Genomic DNA, 17,528 nt, shown 5'->3' on the forward strand with positions numbered 1-17,528 from the left:
GACACTGGGCAGGCACTGAGGAGGCACTGGGGAGACACTGGGGAGGCACTCAGGGGCACACTGGGGAGGCACTGGGAAGGCACTCGGGGGGCACACTGGGGAGGCATTGGGGAGGCACTCAGGGGGACACTGGGGAGGCACTCGGGGGGACACTGTCTAAATGTATACGTCTAAATGTATACGTCTAAATGTATACGTTTAAATGTAGATGTCTAAATGTATACGTTTAAATGTAGACGTCTAAATGTAGACGTCTAAATGTAGACTTCTAAATGTATACGTCTAAATGTAGACGTCTAAATGTAGACGTCTAAATGTATATAGACGTCTGTATACAGACGTCTAAATGTGTACGTCTAAATGTAGACGTCTAAATGTGTACGTCTTCTCTTATGGGGGTCCCTGGCATATCTTTTCAAATGGGGGTCCACGGGCTAAGTAGTGTCAATTTGGGGGTCCTTGACATGAAAAGGTTTGGGAACCACTGCTTTAAACACTTTAGCACTTTATGAACATGAACAAAATAGATGAGTCCCCCCTGGAACTCCCTCAGGTATCCCTGGGGGTCCCCGGACCCCACTTTGGGAACCACTGATATAGGCTATAGCCCATGGTCCAAAATGATGAGAAACGAGGATAACTTTTTTTTTCAAAATTTCAAAAAACATGGGCTATAACCCATCGTTTTTGTCATTTCGTCATTTTTTTAAAATCCTCAAAAATGATGAAAAACGGCGCGCTATAGTATGCCGTACGATATGGGCTATAGCCCATGGTCCAAAATGATGAGAAACTAGGCTAACTTTTTTTTTTGAAATTTCAAAAAACATGGGCTATAACCCATCGTTTTTGTCATTTCGTCATTTTTTTCAAATCCTCAAAAATGTAGAAAAACGGCGCGCTATAGTATGCTGTACGATATGGGCTATAGCCCATGGTCCAAAATGATGAGAAACGAGGCTAACTTTTTTTTTCAAAATTTCAAAAAACATGGGCTATAACCCATCGTTTTTGTCATTTCGTCATTTTTTTCAAATCTTCAAAAATGATGAAAAACTGCGCGCTATAGTATGCCGTACGATATGGGCTATAGCCCACGGTCCAAAATGATGAGAAACGAGGCTAACTTTTTTTTTCAAAAATTCAAAAACATGGGCTATAACCCATCGTTTTTGTCATTTCGTCATTTTTTTCAAATCTTCAAAAATGATGAAAAACTGCGCGCTATAGTATGCCGTACGATATGGGCTATAGCCCACGGTCCAAAATGATGAGAAACGAGGCTAACTTTTTTTTCCAAAATTTCAAAAACATGGGCTATAACCCATCGTTTTTGTCATTTCGTCATTTTTTTCAAATCCTCAAAAATGATGAAAAACGGCGCGCTATAGTATGCCGTACGATATGGGCTATAGCCCATGGTCCAAAATGATGAGAAACGAGGATAACGTTTTTTTTCAAAATTTCAAAAAACATGGGCTATAACCCATCGTTTTTGTCAAATTGCGGAATTGCGGAATTGCGGAAATGGTAATTGCGGAATTTGCGGAAATGGAAATTGCGGATAATTTATCGTTTTTTTTTGTTTTTTTTAACACATTTTTGTACTTTTGTGTTTCTCTTCTTTATATATTACTTTACTGTTGAAATGTAAAATTTACATTTCAACGAAAGGACCTGTAAATGACAACACAAAAACTAAGGCACTGGTGTCGTACTTCTGGTTTACCGGAACGGGGTGCAACTCCCTGCAGTGCCCTGCTCAATTTGTTTTATTTACATGGTTCATTGGTCCATGGCATTGCAATTTCCGCAATTTGCAATTTCCGCAATTTGCAATTTCCGCAATTCCACAATTGCTAATTTCAGCAATTTCCGCAATTTTCAATTTCCGCAATTTCCAATTTCCGCAATTTGCAATTTCCGCAATTTGCAATTTTCCGCAATTTGCAATTTCTCTCAAATGGATTCTCTGTTGACATGCCCATACCTTTCTGGTCCTTGGCCAAACGTGGACTGTATTTCCCTATAGAATCTAGCGAGGACGACTAAAGGAGCCACAGCACTCAGACAGACAAGGCACATAATCCCGATCTTCATGACAAGAATTTATTTTAATTTTTTTTCTCCTTTTATTACATTTTGCATTAAATTAAAGAGATTTTTATTTCTTTACAACATACATTAAGCCGTGAATCGGATGTTAGGAAAGTGGAAAGTAGGGCAAAAAACCTGGTGACACCACAATATTTTACAAGCTTACAAAGTTCAAAGGGTCAAGAACAGAGAGAGAGAATGTATGACTTGGTTTGCATCTAATAGCAGTGTATTATAGTGAGGGTGAAAGACAAAAAAAGGCACACACCAAAGAATCTCAGTGTCCACAGCAGCTTTCACATCCAGCCCAATTCAGACTTTAAAAACAGTCCAGCCCTGCACTAACTTAAAAATGCTTGATGCTCCCTTACAAAAAGAAAAGAGGAAAAAAAGAAAGAAAATGTACTCAATAATTACTACATGTCCATGAAAAATATGAGCTTTCAGCATTGTGACCTTTGCTGACAGCATCAGAGAATTTCATTCCGTATGGACACGGCAGTTTCCTAAGCACAAGCAACAGCAGCTAAGGGCGAAATGTTTCTACACAGTAAATCTTTAGACCAGCATTATTCTAGACCTGGGAAAACAGCCGGTTCAAGTGCTCTTTGACATTATGGTAAATGGGGCCTTATTGTTTCCAGGGACAGGGTCTACTCTGTTGTGGTGGGAACTAAAAAGATGGCCTTGCCCCAAATTAATTCACCTCCAGATACTGATCTTGCACCACTTGTACAGATAGTTTTATCCACTTAAACCCTCTATTCTTAGTAAAACGGACCTGAGTTGCAACTATATTTGGACCTTTTTTCCGTCTATACCAAATCTAGTTGCCAAAAATACCTGATCTACAAGCTCACAACGCGTCTCAGTGCAACGCGTTGTAGATCTGCTATTCTTAGCAAATGTTCCTCCTAGAATTGTCATGCTGGGGTTCAAGTGGTTAAATTATGGTGGATAAAATGCACAAATCTGATAGCAGACCTGGTCCTGAGAATGAACCTCCCTTGACTCCGTCTTTGACTAAACCTAAACTATTGCACATGACCCGGTCACCTGCAACCGAACACTGCAAGCGTCTATGTAGTACATGTACAGGTATGTTAGTTTAGAACAGGTCACATGATTACACTCGTTCTTATGTTAGCTGTGGATTGAGACGTAGTTGGCTTTCCTCCAAGGACAAAAAGAAAAATACTTGACATAAAAAAAGGAAAAAAAACTCAACTTATCTGAACACTGAAGGGAGTGCTCCGTTGATTTAAGTGTGCAGGGGTGATGGATAGGAAACCTCCAGGTCAGATAGTAAATGACAATGTACAGTAAGACCTTGATAATGACAGTTAGTGGAATAAAACAAAATGAAGGATCACTAAACCTCTTCGAACTGTTTCATGTAAAAAATAAAAAATAAACTAAAACAAGGAAAAGGCATGGGTTAAACAACATACATCTGCTAAATATTGTTGTTTTTAATGCATGTCTCTTCACAGGAACCAGCCTGTTTCTGCAAACTGCCAACAAAGTGAGTGTTAGGGTGTCTGTTAGAAGCCCTGTGTACTGAACCATGGTTTATTATTGCAGTGCACCAGCAAGACCTTCTGGCCCCCCTCAGTTAACAAAATGTTCATTGTTCAATTAAACAATCAATTAACCATCACTGCAATCAAACAAAACAGCAAAAGAAAGTGAAAGTAAAAACAAAATAACCAGGACATTTATAATGGCATGAAATAGAAAAAAAAATTAAAACACTCAACAACATCATCATTGACACTGCCAACACAACATAAAGGGCATTAAGAGCATTAATGGCACAATCAGAAATGAACCACAAACGTGTGTGTGCGTGCGTGTGTGCGTGTGTGCGTGCGTGCGTGCGTGTGTGCGTGTGTGTGAGCAAGAGGGAGGAAAGGATACCCTATATCTTCTCCTCTTCAGTACTGTATGTTTAGGGACCAGATTTACAACAAGAACACCTACATTCTTTAATTTCCTTTTTTTATCAAACAGGGAAATATGATTCAAGAAAAATAAAAAATACTACGAGGAGACAAAGATAACAGCTGAAAAAAGAAAACATTGTCACTACTTTTAGGGTGTAAGGCACAAATTTACATGTGGAAGAGAAACAGGCAATTTGAACAGGTTTTCTCGTTTCTCTTTTTTCCTACTCATCTGCGTGATGCGGATTGAAGAGGATGATGCGTCTCAGGGTGGAGGCACTGCTCCATCGCTGCGCATGTGCATACGTGGATTTCCATCCTGTTGTCGTCACCGCTGTCTTTCTTTGCAACGTGCAACGCGGTGAGCTTCGATGGCAGATCATGGTGCCAGCAAGCCGGCGACCAATAGGGCCCACGTACACAAAACCACAGTGCTGATTGGAGGGATGCTCTTTGAAGGAGTGAAAGGGTGATTTTGAAGAAGTCACTTTTTTTTACTGATTGATCTAAAACAACAGAGATTCTGGTCCGCAAAAGGGAAAAGTCCTTGTCTGGCACAGTTTAAATAAATATCTCCTCCTTTAACACGGAGGTTACATATACTGTATCTTAATCTGCAGAACACCTGGGTCCCACTGACCAAATAGTAAGACCACGTGGACCTTTAATCATCAACAACGTTCTACTGGCTCCAGTTTAATGACTTTAAATTAAAAAAAAGATTTCACACTTGATTAATTCATATTAAAAGATTTCTTCTCCCACATCTTTCTCTCGTTCTCTTTCGCTGAGCCTAAAATGTCAGTCTTTTTGTTTTATTGTCTTCAAAAGCACTTAATAAAAATAAATACAACAAGCTATTAGTGTTTAACAGTCATTGTGTTATTCAGTAACCAGTACAGTAGAGATTCTTCTGGCCCACGCTTGCAGCCAAACCAAAGGCAGGACTTGATTGCTTGTGTCCAGGATCACTGTAACACTGAGAGGCCTTTCACAGTTTCCTACGTAAACTTGGGCTGCTGTCTGACTCGCTAGGTCCAAGTGCCCGCTGGCGTTATGTCCCCCAGTGCGTGACAGCTGTACTGTACATAAATGTCTCCACGCTGTCATCTTGTGTGCTTTCGTCAGATTGATGATGAGAAACTAAACAGTCAGTACAAGTTGCGACGGTCGAACAGTACAGCAGAGTCAACACAGCTGCAACCTTTCGGACGCTACAGGTCGGCTCGTTTCGCCGTCGGATTAAATAACTTGGGAACAAGCATCATCATCTTCGGTGTGTGTGTGTTAACAGAGGGAGCCACGAGCCAGCCAGAGCCTGGACTTAATGGCGGGGAGCACACGACGACAACCATTTGTATCATATTTACATATTTATATGAAAAGGAAAAGAAAAAATATTCTTAGAAAAAAAGGTGTGTTGGAATTTCCACTGTACTGTACACCGACCGCAAAAAGATATAAAGGAGATGCTCATTGTGTTCCCTGTTTTATTTTCCTTCTATTCTTTCTTTCCGAAAACAAAAAACCCTTTCACTACCGTCCGTTCACATCAGAAGTGACTGGCTGACTCTGACTCTCTAACTATGTGCAGGAGTCACTGCACTTAACTTTCGTCGAGAGCGACACTATGGAGGGTTTGGGCGGGACGTCGGGCTTGAGGTGTTTGACCCCCGCTCGGGGCAGCGAGCCGTAGACACCGATGCCGACCTGCCGCGACAGAGACATGCCCTGCACGGTCATGTGTATGGAGTCCACCCTCTGGGGGGCAGGGGGCGGGGTCTCCACACGGTTAAAGCTGTGATGCCGCGCCAGGTGGGAGGAGTTGGACGAGTTGGTGTTGTGCCTCTTCAGTGCGGAGGAGCCGGACGCCGAGGAACCCGAGCCCTTCCGCAGCCCGTACACTGAGGAGTGGACCTCCAGGCGTTTGCCCATCTGCGGGACGGCAGGCGGGATGGTGAGTGAGGCCTCCCGCTGGGGCACGCGGGGTGGCAGCATCCCGTCCGGATCCACCATGTTGATGCCGTGACACGGGCTCTTCATTGTCTTGTACTCCAGAGTGGCACCCTGGTCAATGGCCTCCATGGCACCGTGACCCATGGTCAGGTCAGCGCGGTGTGGCTGCTCCACGTACTCATGCTGGTAGGTCTGTGGGTGCTGCTGGAGGTGGGGCTGCAGCTGGTGCTGGTGCTGCGGCAGAGGCAGAACCACCACGCTGGGGATGTGGCCTGGAGAGCCCCTGAGGGGCAGGTCTGTAGGGATGACAACCGACCCCATGTGCATGCCCTCCTTTGTGCAGGCATTGATGAGGTTCTGGTTCCGCTCCCACTCGCGGCTCCCCCGGCTGGGCTTACGGCGAGGCTGCATTGGTGTGGACTCTGGTGTCGGTAGAGCTGCTAGGTCCAGGTGGTGCTGGTCAGCTTTGATCAACATCTTGGTGTTGGGCGTCAGCCTGCCGTTGTGCATCAGGGGGGTGAGGATGGCCTCGGGGCGGCCGTCTTTCATGGCCTGCGTCTCAAACAGGCCCGTTAGCTTGGTGACGCTGTTCATAGAGCCCCGGCGGGAGTGGAGGTGGAGGGCATCTTTCTCCTTGCGGCCCGCCAGGTCCACGTCGCGCCGCTTGTGGTCACAGATGCAGTAGACGATGATGCCAGAGAAGATGGCGCCCATTGCAAAGGCCAGGATGACAGCAATAGCCAAAAGGGTGATGGGGACGAGCTGGTCACGGCCCTTCTGGAAGCTCTCACGGATGACGCCTGCAGAGAGAGATGGAGAGGATCAGAATGATAGATGAGCAAAGGACATAAGTTTGTAAGGAAGAGGAGCTGTTGGGAAGGCAATAAGCATATTAGCAGAGGGAAAACAAACCAGGATAAAGGGGGGAAAGGTGTGTTAAATTACAATAAAATTATATTTTCTGAGTAAACAACATTAGTGTCTCGAACAATTTCATGGAAAAAACACATCTTAAAAACGGAGACCTATTAAAATTGGACACAAAGGGTGCGTTTAAAATAAAAAATATTCTGCACTTCCCCCAAATCCAATCCAAACGTAGCAGGGTTATTGGGATTCACATACTATGAGATAAAAAACCTTGGCTGAAATGAAAAAAAGATATGAGCAGAGATAAAGGAGCCCCAAATGTCTGAACCCTTTCTTCTCATAGATGCAAATAGGACGCTTTTCATGAAGCATGGATCCAATCTCATGAATCACAGAGAATATATTAAAAACCCTCTTAGTAGGTGCTAAATCCAATGGGCTGTGTCATAAGTGTATTATGAAAGCGCTACTTTCAAGGACCAGCAAAGGCAATCTGTGATCTGGCCAAATAAAGGATTATTCAATAAAAAAAATCTTTCATAGTATTCCAGCAATGGGGAATAATACTATTAGGAGAGTGACACCAGTTCTGAGGCTGTGTGTAATAAAATGGACTATAACACATGAGAATAGGGCCATAATCTAACACACATCTACGCAGACAGACACCCAACCATAAACTGCACGTGTTTGTATTACTATACTATTACTAAACTTTTTGACATTTTATGAATTCCATTTTTACACTTTTTTTGGGCCATTTATTTTAAAGCTAAAGCCAGAAATATCAGATCTAAAAGCTCACAAATTCTGAGATTGTAGATGCTATATTTGGTGTATTTTTGGCGCCCCAAAAATACACAATATAAAAATAGTAATAAAAAAAAAAATTAACCGTAAAAGCATACATCACACACAGACAAAGACACGCACGCACGCACACACGCGCACACGCACACGCGCACACGCACACACACACACACACACACACACACACACACACACACACACACACACACACACACACACACACACACACACGATAACATCCCGTCTGGTGACAAATGTAGCTCTGTGTTCCTTGTATTACACACGCCATTCCAGACATGACCTGTGGCCAGCACAGACAGATCCGTTACTACAGACAGGGGATTAGCCAGGTGGATTCTATCATGTAGCCCCAGCTTTGTACTAGCAATTTGTGCTACAATAACTCACCTTGGGAACAGCTGAAACTTGGTTGGTTTTTGAACAATGTTTAGTTCTGTTTTTCAATTTGTTATAAATGTTTTGGTTTGGCTCCGAAAATGGTTTCTACAATAATTTGCATTCTTGCTACTACTCAAACAAGTGGCAATTACTCATCTAGCCTTTCTATCTTGGCTGTGTCACAAACATGCACATATCTCTGGGTCTCTTCTACCCAGACAGGACATAACACAGAAACAGAGCACACTAATCTGTTCAAATAGAATTCTACTTTAACTCTGAGGGTGTTAACACTGTGGCGAAACAAACATCCATATGGCAGTCTTATTTCATTTGTTCTTAGACATGTTTAAAATCTCCTTTGCAGCCAAAATATACACCTAATCTCTATCCAGTATATTATAATTACGATTTTCTTTGTCCATTTGAGACTCAATATATATTGCTGCTTGATTAGATTTGTATGGGTTAGATTCAACCAGAGGAGTTTAGTGTGTACACACATTCCAGATCAACTGCAAAAACAAATACGTACAACGCTTGACTCTATGGCCTCTGTCACAGTAACCATCATGGACGATAAAGAAAATGTCATTCAGTGTTGAGCCAACCTTTCTGGGACATCTTTCTTGGGCCAAAGTAGTTTCTTATCGGCGGATTTGTCCAGCGACGCAGAGAGTCAGAGAAGTGATGACTTTTATCTCCAGTGCATTATTAATGTTTGACATGTGTTAGGCAGCAGTCTGGGAAGACAAAGTGACCTGTCCGTGTGTGAAAGCATCTGCTTCCCATCTCAACACAACACCATCTAAGAACCAGAGAGATACTTTTACTCGCCGCTATCTTTCATCTCGCCAGCTTTCTACTTCTTGTTCTAAAGTGCTATATCTTTTTTTTCCTTCTTCTTCTTCCTTTTGGCTTTCTTCTTGCCTTTCTCTATACTGGTCTACAAAACAATGAATCACTTCTCTGGCTTTCTTCTCTTCTACGGGGTAATTTCTTCCATATAATCCGGCTCCCATACAGGAGCTGTTCTCCTCGGGAAAAAAGAAACACTGTAATTTTAACCTTGTGGTCATTATGAGTTATCTTCCTCTGACAGAAATGACAAGTTGTGATGTGTGCTCGTTGAGAAGTGCCGGGTTGGAACATTTCGTTCCCGAGATGAGGGAGAGAACCGCGAGAAGAACGGAACTCAGCTTGAGGTTAGGAGTCCTGAAAAGTCTCTGAATAGTGTTTACATAAGAAAGAAAGTGTGAGCATAAACACAACGTTTGGCAAAGTCTTTGTTCCATAATCATTGTTAAAACTAAATACAGTCTTTCATCTGTTTACGGTGCTGGTGATATATCCTGATCGAGAACACAAAAGAAAATAAGAGCTGCTGCTGGACTGGACATTGAATTTAGTGCTACTGGCTAACGTTCCTTGGATTTCACATTGAATAACATGGCCTGCAGGCAATGAGAGGGTTGACATTCTCTTTTGAGCGAGGCATATAGGGAGGTTAAGGCCTCCATTTAACCTGCACTGGATGGGTTCTGCCTCTGTTATCTCTTTCCATCTTTTTCTCCTCTCGTCTGTTATAGACACACATGTGCGCGCACACACACACACACACACACACACACACACACACACACACACACACACACACACACACACACACACACACACACACACACACACACACACACACACACACACACACACACACACACACACACACACACACACACACACACACACACACACAAAGAATGTCTTACTTTGAAAGGTTCTGAGGGTAAATACACCTTACCTAAGGCCTCAAAAAATAAATGAAAAGCACTGGTTCTTAAAGTGGGGTTCGGGGACACCCAGGGGCACTTGAGGAGGCTCTAGGGGGTCCCCACTCCCCAGCAATACTTATGCTAGGGTGACCATCCGTGCTCTTTGACCTGGACATGTCCTCTTTTGGGGAGCTGTCCGGCCTGTCATGGGTTTTCTGCACGTATCGCACTCACAGATCAATGAAGGGACACTTCACCCCTTTTGCAACAAGATCTTATTTTAATGATGTTTGGGAGACAAGAAACACTTTCCTGGGGTTTTTATGTGGGTAATATGTGTTTTTTGATATTTTAGTATTTAGTGTCCATGATAGATATGTCCGGTAGCCGACTTTTGTTTAAAGTGGGAAATTTGGTATAGTCTTTTTTATTGGCCTAAAATATTGTCTATATACATACATTCATGAATCCACTTGCTGACCGGCTGTCAGGATTGAGCAATTTTTTGTATTGGGGTATCTTGTGACCCCACCATTAACATCCCATGGCATGATGTGAAAAATTGTGAAAATGTCCTTATGCTTTAAGTAGCATGTAACATGTCAAACTAGGGGGTTTTCATGATTCTGAATCCATTCCAAGCATTAGTTTTGCACAAAAAACACTTGGGCAAGTGGCTATGGCTGTTTTTAGCCCAATGCTGATAAATCTTCCCTTATGGGAGTCCCAAGCACACATTTCCAAATGGGGTCTCATTAAGACAAATGTATATCAATTTGGGGAACTTTGACATGAAAAGGTTTGCGAACCACTTAAAGAGTTCCATCTTTCATGTATGGACTCTGTTGTTCCTGCTCTGAACATCAAAGACGGAGTGGAGTTTTGAAGGACACTGGGGCTTCCAGACGACAGCAGGCTTTTAAATCAAGGTGGCTTTGCTCAGTAATTTAAAAGGCTCATTTGTTACCATACAAACCCAATGGGAATGGGAAACTCTTTGCTTCAAACCCCACCCAACCTTGAACAGTGTATCAAAGAGTTGTGTAAATGGATTGATTTTCTGCTTTGGGCTTACCTTGTATAACTTTCTGACTATACATTGACTTATAATCAACCAGCTTCACTTGTTTGGAAGCTCCCAGGATGCATTGCAAGAAAACAGAGACTCAACACTTGCGGTATTGATCAGAATTTCATACTGCCTCAGGCCTTAATATACGGACATTAAATACACATTGCTTGCTGTCAAAAGAGCCAGGGTCAGCGAACTTACTGTACTTCTAAATGAGAAGTATTGAAATCTGGAATATAATGCATAATCTATCTCTTTCTCTCTCTTTCTAACACGCACGCGCGCACGTGCACACACACACACGCACACACGCGCGCGTGCGCGATGGCGCTCCATCGGTGCCACGTCAAACCTTGACGTGGCACCGATGGAGCGCCATACACACACACACACACACACACACACACACACACACAAACATCTTCATTTCTCTTCAGAACTGCACCAACCGAATTAAGCCTACAGAGCTCCCCTTTGTCTGGTGTTGAGAAAACTTCAAAGACAGTTTAACATCACAGAGAGGTTGCGTAGGGGGCCTTAACCTCCAACTTTGGGACATTACCCAAAAATACATTGTCTGGAAGTGATACAAGTGGTCTTATCAGTCCGAAACGGCACACACTGAAGTATTGGTCGGCGTCTTGAAAGACGAAACTCATTTGCTCATGAGCACTAAAGTTGGACAAAGAGCGAGACGAGTTGAAGGGAGGAGTAGGCTAGAGGAATTAAACTGGCTCAGGGCAGGGTTCGATTTGCTAGGGGGGGCATCAATGCATGCATTTAAGAACGACTTTTACGGTGGACGTTTTTTATTTTGTATTGATTAAGTTCACTAAGATGGCACTCTTCACCCACCACCGTATGAATAGCTATCGGTTGCTAGGTGATCGATGACCAGGAAATGATCCGGCAATGAAAAAGTTCCCCTCCATCCACTTCAATCTTGTTTTGAATCCAGTATTTTCCCAGATTGCATTTTTGATCAAAACAAGCTTTATTCATGGCTCATAACTAAAGCGTCACTGGTCAGGATTGCATTATACTGTATGTAACATAACATTACATTTATGTTTCGGGTGAATGAAAAAAGAGGCTAACTTTACATTTACTTTACTTCTGGTTCACGGCCCGCACGTTTTTGGTCTTCAAAATAAGAGCTCACTCTGAAATGACGTGGGAGAACAGGGAGCGAAATAAATCGGGCAGTATATAAGATGTGTCAAAATATAATTTTGTTCAATTAAAAATAATAGATCTACAAGATCACAAGGCATCACGATGCCTTGTGATCACGAGAGCTGCAATTTTCAGCATGTTTTATAAAGGGTTTAATATCTTCTTTTTTTTTAAACAAATCAAACCCTGTAGGAGAGCAAAAATGACTTATTTACATGTCCTCACAATTACATTTACTACCTAATCTTCTTCAGTAAGTGGAGGAGGCCATTTAGAGGAAATTCATGTTGCAATTTAAACCATGCATAGGATGTTATTGTGTGTAAATAGGATATTATCGCCTTTAAATCATGAAAGGAATGTTGTGTTTTAAATGGTGTGCAGGGTATTACCACGTTTAGATGTGTCTACTCGGCACAGTGTTTGCATTCTGGGAGGCTCTTAACTTGCAATGTTAAAACTGTTATTCAATATTAATTTAGACGACGGCGGCTCGTAATGAACTGTGTGCTGATGAGCGAGTTAAAAGGTAATTAAGCACCCAATTATGTCTTAATGGATTGTAGGTATTATTGCAATGTACCTCTCCACCAACGTCCTAAAATACAGTGCGGCGGTTTGTCACGATCATTCCTAATCAACCCAGCGCTAATCGTTTTGGTAACATTTTCCATTATCTGCATGATTCAGCTGAGACTAACTTTGTATTCATGGATGATATGCATATTAAGAGACTCCACTCTGCATAAATAAGCCAACCCAACTATACCCAATTACCTCTCAATCTGCATGAATAGTTCGCTGACAATGGCTGCACATTAGGGATTTACTCAAATGTCTCACAGAGATTTTCTGAAAAGTTGGAAAATTACTTTTGTGGCAAGGCACTTGAATTTGAATTGCTGTCTGACTATTATCCATAGAATGGATTGATGAATTATTCAGACCTGGTGAATCACCATTCTAAAATCATGTTATGGCCAATAGAGCCAGTGTCAAGCCTCTGAATTCTACTATGGTTGATTGTCGTCAAGTGTTAGTGTATTAGTTGTAATTGTCCTGTATGCAGTAGGAGCCCATAATCATTCATAATTAGAGCTCAATTGACTTCAGCCGAGTACCTGAACTTGAACAATGACGTTTGAATTCAAGTGGTTGACTCACTCATGTAGACAGTTGACAATGTTCATTTTCAACTATGGAGATAGAGAGAGAGAGAGAGAGAGAGAGAGAGAGAGAGAGAGAGAGAGAGAGAGAGAGAAAATCCTATCACTGTAGTCAAACGCTCCAAAAGAAAAATAGTAAAATGTAACATGTAGTCAAATGTACGTAGTGAAAGCCATCCCACAGTGCAAGTCTGTTTTCATAAACTCCAGCACAGGCATGAGGTCTCATTAAAATGGGTCCCCAATCAGCAAAATGGAGAAGGAAATAGAGCGTGTGTGTGTGTGTGTGTGTGTGTGTGTGTGTGTGTGTGTGTGTGTGTGTGTGTGTGTGTGTGTGTGTGTGTGTGTGTGTGACAACATGCTGTAAAGTGTGGCTTGATGTCACGTCAAGGAAGTGCAGAACAAGGAATATCACAGCATCCAATCCTGTTTTTCTTAAGACTTACAACAAACTGCAAATTATACATCACTTTCAGGAGCGCAATAATTATTCAACAAAGAGTCATGTATTAATTATAGAATGTTTGCACATGTGTATTGTGCCGTCCAGGATTCAGAAAACATTCCTTGTAAAAACTCTTATATCTAAATGTCATCATGATTCTGAATCCATTGCAAGCATTAGTTTTACACAAAAAACACTCCTTCGGCTAAAAACGGCCATAGCCGTCATCACAAATATGATGAGGTCAGCACATTTGGGCAGTGGCTATGGCCGAATTTAGCCCAAGGAGTGTTTTTTGTGCAAAACTAATGCTTGCAACGGATTTTAAATATTGTTTTAAAGCTGCTATAAGCAATATGTCAAATTTTTAATGACAGCAATGGGTAGAATGCTCCCAAAAAATGTAAGTCTCTGTGACACATCTAGGGGCCGCAATCTGCATTAAAAGATTTTCCTAGAAGCTTTGTCAATGGTCGATTTGCCTGTATACTTCCTGATTGGTTAGTCATTGTGACTGGGCTTTTTTCGACCAATGACAAAGCTTCTATAGGAACATCTTTGAATGCAGATTGCGGCCCCTAGATGTGTCACAGAGACTACATTTCTGTGACATTATTATTGCAGCTTTAAATTATTATGCTAATTGTGAAAATTGCCCAACATTTGCAAGTTAGCATCCGGCAGTTCCTAAATGCTGGGGACCCATACTTAACATTTCTAACATAAAACCTTAGGCTACTCAAAATGTCCAGGTTCACATTCTGGTAAGTAGACTATTATACAGTGCAATTGTTCAGCCTTCAATGGGTACATGTTTACCAATGTGAAACCACCAAGAGTGAGTCTGAGTAAAGTGCTCAAAATATCATGATTTTTGGCACAAACAAGTAATTGGCATCACCTGTGTGAGAGACGTCTGACTGTACCCCCGATAAACCTTGGCAAAATCGTTTCAGAAAGATGCATGAGGCTGAAAATAACCCTCTCCCAGCAGCTGTCAGACAGCCTATATCATTGTGAAATCCTGACACACAGGGGGCACATATTTCTTGATAAGCTATATATTATTTGGCCAAGAAATGTCTTTAAGTCATAAAAGACACAACTGAAATGTATCCAGGTTATCCATAAAAGCTTGACATGCCTGTCATATCGAGCAAATCAAATTCACGGAGACAAGTGAATTGTACGTGTTATGTGTTCTGCAGAAACCGATTCTGAACACCATCCTTGATGAGGAAATAGCTGTGAATTCGTATCATTGTGAAATATGAGTATGACAAGAAAAAAAGACAAGTTCATCTCATACGCCAAAGGTACTGCACAGTACAATTCTACAGATTTTCTCTTAATTTGGTTTATCCTCATAAGATGTTCCAATACCAGTCCGATACCAGTCCAGCACGGATTCCTTCCAAATGCATTTCCAGTGTCTTGGTACAGTAGCTACTGGTGACTAATCATAAGTATTAGTTTAAACTAACACAGGGTTTTACTGCTAGATGAGCTCAGTTAGTTGAGTGCACATATTACAGAGAGCATATAGATTGTGCAAAGTTAGAGTTGTGGACTGGTGCGCACACGGACAGAGACAAGGCAAACATGAGGAGAGAGAAAACACTGTCATTACACCCCTCTTCTCTGTTTAACTTTCACTCTTATCTCCCTTTCCGTCCTGTTCTCTTCCTCTCCCATCTCTGCCGCTCAGTACTGTATCTAGCTCAGTTTCTCTGTCTTCTATCTCTTCACATCTTGCCATCAACCTTGTCTGTCGCACTTCTCTATTCTCGGCAGTTTGGCATTAGTGCTGATTCCTCCCTGATCGCTGTCTCTCCGTTTCTCTCTCTCACAGTATCTTCCCGGTTCCTGTGTTTTTCTCCAGCTTTCTTATCCTCACATCTCTCTCTCTCTCTCTCTTTCTTTCTCTCTCTCTCTCTCTCTCTCTGCTTAGATTGCCTCTATAATTAACCCATAAATTGAAACGACACAGCAATGGCTACAGGTCTAGGTGGGGGAGGGATAGATAGAGATAGATAGGTTGAGGAGGGATATTAAATAAGAAGGGGGGTTGAGAAAGACGTGGACGAGAGAGAGAGAGAGAGAGAGAGAGAGAGAGAGAGAGAGAGAGAGAGAGAGAGAGAGAGAGAGAGAGAGAGACAGACAGAGAGAGAGAGAGAGAAATGGTGAGAGAGAAGAAAAGCAGGGCAGGGCTCAGGGACTCATTCAAGAGCTATGACCCTGGCTGGAGAGGAGACAGAGAGCGAGGGGAGGGAACCAAAGAGGAGACGAAGACATGTGGGGAAGGAGGTGAAGAGGGGAGGTAGGAAGGTGAGGGATGCTCTATAAATACATGTAGGAATTCATTTGCGCTAGCTAAGGTATAGCCTTGGAACATGCCATCCTATACTCGGATGAGAGAGGTCCTGTGGAAGGGAGTCTAATCACAATGGCAGCAGATGGGGCAGAGGACAGAGGAGAGGTTGACATGGGAGTCAGGAGGAGCAGGGATTATTTGGGGCAGGGGAGAAGTGGCAAATATCACACAGACAGATGAGAGCCAGGCAGATTGGAGGGCAGACAGACACAAACAAAGAGATCAAATGTACTGTGGAGAAACCCGCTGGTACACTGGGTAACCATGCCACTGGGTGCTAAGTATCACCAGTGTGTGAATGCACATCTCTTTTTAGCTTTTTGTAATTGCTCTGGCGGTGCTGGGAAAACACATACTGGCAGTGCTGTACAGTAATATTCATTAGCCGATAAGCTCCCACAATGACTCGACTGCAAATGAAAAAAGTTGGAGGGTAATTCTAGTTTCTTGCGAATTACAGAGAAGCTTGCCAAACAACTTTCTGGGAGTCATTACTGTGTGACTTTGAATTTCATTGGGCGTAACAAACTTTTACTGAACTTGTCAAATGAACAGTCTAGCTAAATGTTTATCCCCCCATACAGTCTATAAACTGTGCGCCATAAATTAATCAGTATGCAGCTAAAATTCTGATTATATTTTTCCATTATGTGAAATAGTTAGTGTCTGAATCAATTACATTCAATGTAATGTTAAACTGGGTCTCCAGTTTCACGCAGATTGCTGAGTTTTCACAGTACATTTGGCACCTGAAGCCAATAAAGTAATAGACGATGCACGATGGGGAAAGAGGGAAATGAGCAGGGTTCGATTTGCTGGAGGAAATCCATGTCTCTGATAAATCATTTCCATCACCGGGGGGATACGTTTTATCTCTGCTTCTTGTCAAATTGAATTAAATAAATGCATTTACTTTGGGGAAATGTTTCATAAATATGTTTGATAATATCACAATTAATCAATGTAATTAGATATGCTTATGTCAACCCTAGGTTAACTCACAATGTGTCTAATCGCAACACATTCTGAGCTTAGAGATCGGCTATATTTGACATTAAGTGTTTACGCAAATGTCCTCGCCTTAGTTTTCGTTTTGTTACAAATCGAACCCTGGGAACTAGCACTCTTGACTGCAGTGCTCAATTTGCCATGCAGAAATAAATGCATTAAGCTGCGTGGAGCAAAAACTGTGCTTAATACCATCAAAGCATAAACAGCAGGACATTTTTAAATAAATATATAAATAGCGAAGAAAAAAACATCTCCAAACCATGCAAAAGAACACCATGAAACACTGACAAGAAATCAACAAAAGAAAAACACAAATCTCATCAGAGCTGACTTTTAGAAAATGCAAAAGAAATGGAACAGTAGAGCGGAACAGAATATTTACTGAAATAAGCTTTAAAAGGTGTCATATAAAAACAATAACAATAATACAGAAA

The 17,528-nt window shown here is 42.0% G+C and overlaps 1 protein-coding gene across 2 annotated transcripts in view; it reads right to left on the reverse strand.

The window, feature by feature from the left end:
* Positions 1-2,095: 2,095 nt before the first annotated feature.
* sema6a (sema domain, transmembrane domain (TM), and cytoplasmic domain, (semaphorin) 6A) overlaps positions 2,096-17,528 on the reverse strand; it is a 134,591-nt gene continuing 119,158 nt past the window's right edge. For both annotated transcript variants that reach the window (XM_080766918.1, XM_080766917.1), the window contains one exon: positions 2,096-6,799. In XM_080766918.1, coding sequence (XP_080623044.1) covers positions 5,628-6,799 — 1,172 coding nt within the window. In that variant the 3' untranslated portion in view covers positions 2,096-5,627. The remainder of the gene's footprint in view (positions 6,800-17,528) is intronic.

The sequence above is a fragment of the Protomyctophum bolini genome (assembly GCF_963924005.1).
Source record: "Protomyctophum bolini genome assembly, chromosome: 6".
Lineage (NCBI taxonomy): Eukaryota > Metazoa > Chordata > Actinopteri > Myctophiformes > Myctophidae > Protomyctophum > Protomyctophum bolini.